Genomic DNA, 6,803 nt, shown 5'->3' with positions numbered 1-6,803 from the left:
TTAAAAATATATAAATTTACTAAAAACATACATATAAAATGAATATAAGCAAATGGATGCCCAGATTTAGATATTTTTGGATAATCATTTGTCCAATTTCATTATTGGTTTAGAAAATTTTATATTTTTAATTAATTTATACATTTTACAGATTTTTAATTTTTTAATTTTGGTTTGCCGCATGGCATACTGTGAGGCGGTCACTTTTCACCATCAGATTGTTTATCAATCCACATCAATACAATTAATCGGTATTATTACAAAAGTACAAACTTAAATAACGAAATACAAATCAACATACCAACTAAAAAAAAAAACTTTTAAACAACATATTAAACCTTCAACAAATATGTAAGTAGTCAAAACCTTGAATCCTTCAAAACTTAATTCACGTATACGATATACATGAATCTTGTCCAAGCTTTTTCTTTATCAGGAAACTTCCCCAGCCCTTCATCCCTCAACCAATCTGAAAAGTTTTTGACTTCAAATTAATATGTGGTAGTAAAAGTCCTGCTTGTGACTTTTTAGTTAAATCAAATGCCCCCTCAAACCCGTTATTAGATGAAATTGACCCATAATCTTTCCCTAGTCATCTTCCTACTGTCTTTCATTTTGTTGGAGCTAAGTGCAACAAATAGCAAGGTTCAACAAAAAGCTTGCCGAGCAAGAATCGAGACTTGCGGCAGAAACAAAGAAGAAAAATGAAATAAATTTTAAGCAAAGCTAAAATAGAGAGTATATGGATGAAATCTTGATTGAATTCATTCATTTTTTTTAAAATGGCATAAAGCCTATTTATACAAGCTTACAACTTGACAACTTAGTTGGAATACAACTAAGTTTCATCATTACATCCACTTAAAATAAATCACCACCTACTACACTAACAAACTTAGTTGGAATACAACTAAGTTACATCATTACATCCACTTAAAATAAATCACCACCTACTACACTAACAAACTTAGTTGGAATACAACTAAGTTACATCATTACATCCAAATAATAATAATAATAATAAAACATGTGATTGCTACATGCTAACCATTGCTTCAATACATTTTTTTCTTCTTGGATTTTGGGTCATTATATATAGCTCTATGCAGTTGCAAATTTTCATAATAATAAAAAAATAGCAGCAGGAGGAAAAATGAAGAAGCAAGTTTTTTTTACTGTTTTTGAGTTTATCATCTTTCTTTGTTTTCATTTTCTTTTCATCAGTCTAGGTATTGAAGCTCAAACATGCGATCCTAGCGGCACCATACCGGGCACAACGCCACCACCAGGGCAATGCAACCAAGACAATAATGCTGATTGTTGTGTAGAAGGCGAAGTTTACACAACATACACGTGTTCACCGCCGGTGTCCGACAATACACCGGCAACCCTAACTATTAACAGCTTCCAGGAAGGTGGAGATGGTGGTGGCGCATCAAAATGTGACAACCAATATCACTCAGATGATGAACCCGTGGTGGCACTCTCAACAGGGTGGTTTAGCCAGAGCAGCCGTTGCAATAAATTTATTAACATCAATGGGAATGGAAAAAGTGCAAGGGCTTTGGTAGTGGATGAATGTGACTCTCAAGAAGGGTGTAATGATGAGCATGCTTATCAGCCTCCGTGCCGCAATAATATTGTTGATGCTTCAAAAGCAGTTTGGACGGCTTTAGGAGTGCCTGAAAGCGAACAAGGCGAACTAGATATTACCTGGTCCGATGCCTAATTGATAAATCTTACCATATTAAATAAATATCTCATCTAATTTAATATTAGAATAAAGCTCTCTTAGCTTTTTAGATTATGGTGTCACTTTTGAATCGGACCATTCCTACTTTTTACATATTTAAATATATTTATGCAATCATTATTACATATAAATTACATGTTTATTTGATTATTCGTAAAATCTGGTATGACAAACATCACAGGCAATCAACATCTTTATTTAATCTATAAAATTTATCTCACACATATTTGTTTAGAAATCACATATTTAGAATATAAATGCGTGTTTAAAAGTAATATATAATAAATAATGAAACCTAAAGTTGAAAAGTAATAATAACAAGACATAAAAATATATACAAAATTAAATGAAATATATACAAAAATATATACAAAATATATACTAATTTGATTAGGAAAATTACTTTGATGTCCTTTCACATTTAAAATAAATTATATTATTTATGGATGCTTTAGCCTTTTGATTTAAAAAAAAAAAGCAATAGAATTATGCATATAGTAAAATTTGAACCCATGGGAACCATATTAGTAAAATATTAAATTTAAGGTTCAACCGAAGCTTTATTTTGATAATTTTTTATACATTTTAATTTTAACATGCAGATTTTGCTACTCCACAAGTTGTATATATCTATACTATTATTTAAACTCTTGACTGAGTTGGTGTCACGTGTCAACCGAGCGGCAACTCAATTAGGAAAATTACAAAAAAAATCTTTTTATAATTAAAATAAGTTATATTGTTTGAGGGTAATTTAATCTTTTGATTTGAAAAAATAATAAAAATATACATATGGTAAGATTTGAACCCATGCCAATTACATTAATAAAATATTAATTTACCACTCTACCAAAGCTTAATTTTAATATATTTCACTCATTTTATTATCTTCGTCAACTATATTTATATTAATAGTGTTGTTGATTCAATCCATGTTACAAATTAATTTGGATTTTTTCATTTTAATATATTACAAATTTAATGTGTTATTATTAATTAGTTTCAAATCAAATGTTTCGTTATTTATTGTGTGTTATTTTTAAACATAACTGTGTTCTAAACATGTGATTTTCACATATATACACTTGTGATAGAATTTCTAGTATGAATTAATTAGCTATAATTTTTAACATAATTAATTAATTTATTTATAATTTAATGTTAAATCACATTTACACCTTGTATTTCTTAGTTTTCTTAAATAAAAAATGACCTTTATACTTTTATTGACTGTGTTGGTTTCATTCAACTCGTGACACTAAATTTAACAAAAACCTTAAGTAAAGATAAATAAATTTTAATTGACTAAATAGAATAAATTAATAATTTTTTAAAAATTTTTTAAAAAATGAAATAATAAATTGTTTGTCATGATTATTGAAGCTATAAAATAATAAATAAAGTAAAATAAAAAACCCATTCCTCTTTCCTGTAACAAAAACCAAACAAACAAGATTTAAATAATTTCCACTTTTCTAATTTTCGGATTTTTTGTTATTTTTTAAAAAAAATATAAAATTGTGAAATTTTAAAAATATATATTTTTGCATTATTATAATATTAAATTTCAAAGATTTTTTATTTTTTTAATTGTAAAAAATTTGCATAACTTTTTAGAAATTTCAACGATTATGTAATTTTTTCAAAACAAGCAATTTATCATTGTATCTAATGGCGGAGTCAGACATTTTTTTTGGGTCCAAAATTAAATTGTATATTTTTACGATAGTAAAAATATAATTTCAACATTTTAATAGTCTATATCTTTATAACTTTTAAAAGGTTAAATCAAATATTTATCATTTTTGGGGCCAAAGTATAATTTTACCATTACTAATTTAAAATTTTATAAATTATAAAGGGCCTAAATTAAAAATCTACCATTTTAGGGAGGGCTATGGCCCCTCTAGGTCTCTTAGTGGCTCCGCCACTGATTGTATCGTGATTATAATTTCAAATTCTTTTTGTTATTTTTTTAAAAAAATATATTAATATTTAATTTTAAAAAAAAATATATTTATTTTATTTTTCAATAATTATATGATATTTTTAGAGTATATTTAAATAATTTTATGGTTTAAAAAAATTACAACTTTTGTGTTATTATAATTTGAGATTTTTTTCCTTTTTATGATTATACAACTTTAAGTAGCTAGTATATTGTTTTTCTAGGAAGGCAAATGCATATTAAGCCTAAATATTTCTTACATGACCAAGAAGATAAAATTCATAATTTTTGTACATCTTTTCATTAAGTTTGAATTCTTGTATTTTTATTTTTATTTTTTACATTTTAGACCTTAAGATCTTAATAAATAAAAACATCCAAAACAAGTTAAATATATAACTAAGATAAATAAAATTTTTCCACTCCAACAAAAAGCAATTTCGTACTTTATTTTTCTAAATTTAAAGATGACAACCATTGATCAATTAAATACATTGTCTAAAACCAATACATTCTAACCTATTCACAATAATTCGTTAAGGCATCATTTTCGTTTTACATGCAAAAAGTCATAATTTTAAAGGCTCTCACTTGCTATAAAATCAACTCATTGTGTATAATGAATTTCGTCAAACAACAAAACCAAAAACAAAAGGAAGGGAAGCTTTATTTCTCAATAAAGGTTTCTCCTTATTTATTTTGGTTGGTAGGAATCATATACTTTTTCTACTATATGGTTTTTTGTCATCACTAAACGGCAACAAATATATAATATCTTCACTAAAAAAACAAAGATGTTGAGAAAAGAAATGATTGTCGGGGTTTCAATCATTCTTGTGGTGGGAGTCGCCATTGGTGTTGTGTCTACAGTTCATCGAAATCACAATGATAATGAAACATTATCTCCACAAATGAAGGCAGTGTCTAACTTTTGCTCATTTACTCATTATCGAGAATCTTGCCATAAGACTCTCAACTCTGTTAATAGCACTGATCCTAAAGAGTTCATTTTGAAGGCTATATTGGCAGCTGAGGAAGTAGTCAAGAAGTTTTTCAACTATTCCGATTCCTAATAGTTCAAGTTAAGAACAACAACCTTACAAAGATGGCCTTAAATGATTGTAAGGATATGATGGACTATGCTGTTGATTCACTTCAAGCATCGTACTCTGACGTTGCCACGTTGGTGGTAGTGAATTGTGCAACATTAATGATCACAAAAATGATCTTAGAACGTGATTGAGCGTTGTTATATCATACCAACAATCATGCTTGGATGGTTTCGAACACAATAAAAACATGAAAGAAACCATGCAAAAGGGTATTATCGATGCTCATGAACTCACAGGTAATGCCTTGACAATAGCAACAAAGTTATCGGATATTCTTTCCAAATTTGGCATCCAGTTAAATAATACTAGCTCCCATAGACTTCATTCTGTTGAGAAGAATGTATATCCCTCATGGTTCTCAGCTAAAGACCGCCATCTTTTAGCTAGGATTGATAATAGCAACTTAAAACCAAATGTTGTTGTGGCTAAGGATGGCAGCGGCCAATTCAAAACCATCGGTGCAGCCTTAGCTGCTGCTCCAAAAAAATCCAATATTCGACATGTGATTTATATCAAGGCTGGAATCTATGATGAGTACATCACCGTAGACAAACAATACACCAACATCATGATGTATGGTGATGGTCCAAGAAAAACTATTGTCACTAGTCGCAAGGGTGTCAAAAATGGTGGCGGAATTACCACTTGGCAAACTGCCACTTTTTGTAAGTTTCTAAGAACTCGAACGATTATATTTTTTTCTAGTCAATCAGGATAATGATTTGATTAATAGAAAAGGTCATCTATATCAACCAATATAACATAGGTAACATATAATTATAAAACAACCTATATAGTTTCATAATCTTGTAGAAGACAACTCGAGCTAGTTAATCCATCATAATTATTACCCATGATGGTATTTTACAATAAAATGATTTCATAATTTTAATGGTGCAGCTGCTATTGGGAATGGGTTCATTGCCAAATCCATGGGATTCCAGAACACCGCTGGTCCTGAAAAGCACCAGGCAGTAGCTCTTCGCATTCAATCAGATAAGTCAGCCTTCTTCAATTGCAGGATAGATGCCTACCAAGACACCTTGTACAATCAAGCAAATCGTCAGTTATTTCGCAATTGTGTCATCTCTGGAACCATTGACTTCATCTTCGGTGACTCTCCTACTGTTATCCAGAACTCGTTGATCATTGTAAGGAGGCTAATGGATAATCAATTCAACACAGTAACAGCACAAGGCAAGGACTTCATTGATGAGAACACTGGTACTGTAATCCAAAATTGCAAGATCGTCCCTCAGCAAAAGCTCTTCAATGACAGGTTCAAAATAGCAACATATTTGGGTAGGCCGTGGAAGAAATTTTCTACAACAATTATCATGGAATCCACATTGGGTGACTTCATTAAGCCTGAAGGGTGGATACTCTTTGAAGGACCTGATAAAGTTAATTATGAAGAAACCCTTTACTATGCTGAGTACAACAATCGTGGCCCTGGTGCTAACCTCAATGCAAGGGTCAATTGGAAGGGTTACCACAAGATCGATAGGGTGACTACCATGCAATTTACTATCCAATCATTCCTTTTAAGCAAAGAGAATTGGTTGCCACTGATTGGTGTTCCTTTCACTACTGCGTTGAGATATTAAAGATCATATACTCTAACAAATTAAATTGGAGAAATTAATTATCGCAAAAACTTAAACAAGCAAAAGAACATTATAATATTCTCTTAGCATGTAGAAATATCAAACGGAGGCACATCATTTTTCATCATAGATTTTCTCTTTGCAAGCTTTTAGAGATCGTTCTAAGGTTGCCTAATTCTGGGTCTTTATTTTGCCACTTTATTGTGATTAGAACAAAAAGAGTTCACTTTATATTATATCCCATAAGAAAACATATTAATTAGTATCATCTATATCATTTCTTTAAATATATTATCACATCCTATATATAGACTATATTATGGCACACTCATGACGTGAGTGAAAAAAATTATGTAAAAATTTTAAATAAAGTAAAATAAAAA

General features: G+C 29.6%; 1 protein-coding gene and 1 pseudogene across 1 annotated transcript; both read left to right on the top strand.

Annotated features, from left to right (window-relative positions):
• Window positions 1-1,114: 1,114 nt before the first annotated feature.
• On the top strand, window positions 1,115-1,802 carry LOC107911977 (putative ripening-related protein 1). The gene has a single exon (XM_016839999.1). The coding sequence runs from the start codon at window positions 1,154-1,156 to the stop codon at window positions 1,727-1,729; it is 576 nt and encodes a 191-aa protein (XP_016695488.1). The 5' UTR covers window positions 1,115-1,153; the 3' UTR covers window positions 1,730-1,802.
• A 2,708-nt stretch (window positions 1,803-4,510) lies between these two features.
• LOC107910897 (pectinesterase-like) lies at window positions 4,511-6,420 on the top strand (annotated as a pseudogene).
• Window positions 6,421-6,803: the final 383 nt, after the last annotated feature.

This window comes from Gossypium hirsutum, chromosome D11 (genome assembly GCF_007990345.1).
Source record: "Gossypium hirsutum isolate 1008001.06 chromosome D11, Gossypium_hirsutum_v2.1, whole genome shotgun sequence".
NCBI lineage: Eukaryota > Viridiplantae > Streptophyta > Magnoliopsida > Malvales > Malvaceae > Gossypium > Gossypium hirsutum.
This window is presented reverse-complemented; position numbering and strand designations above follow the sequence as displayed.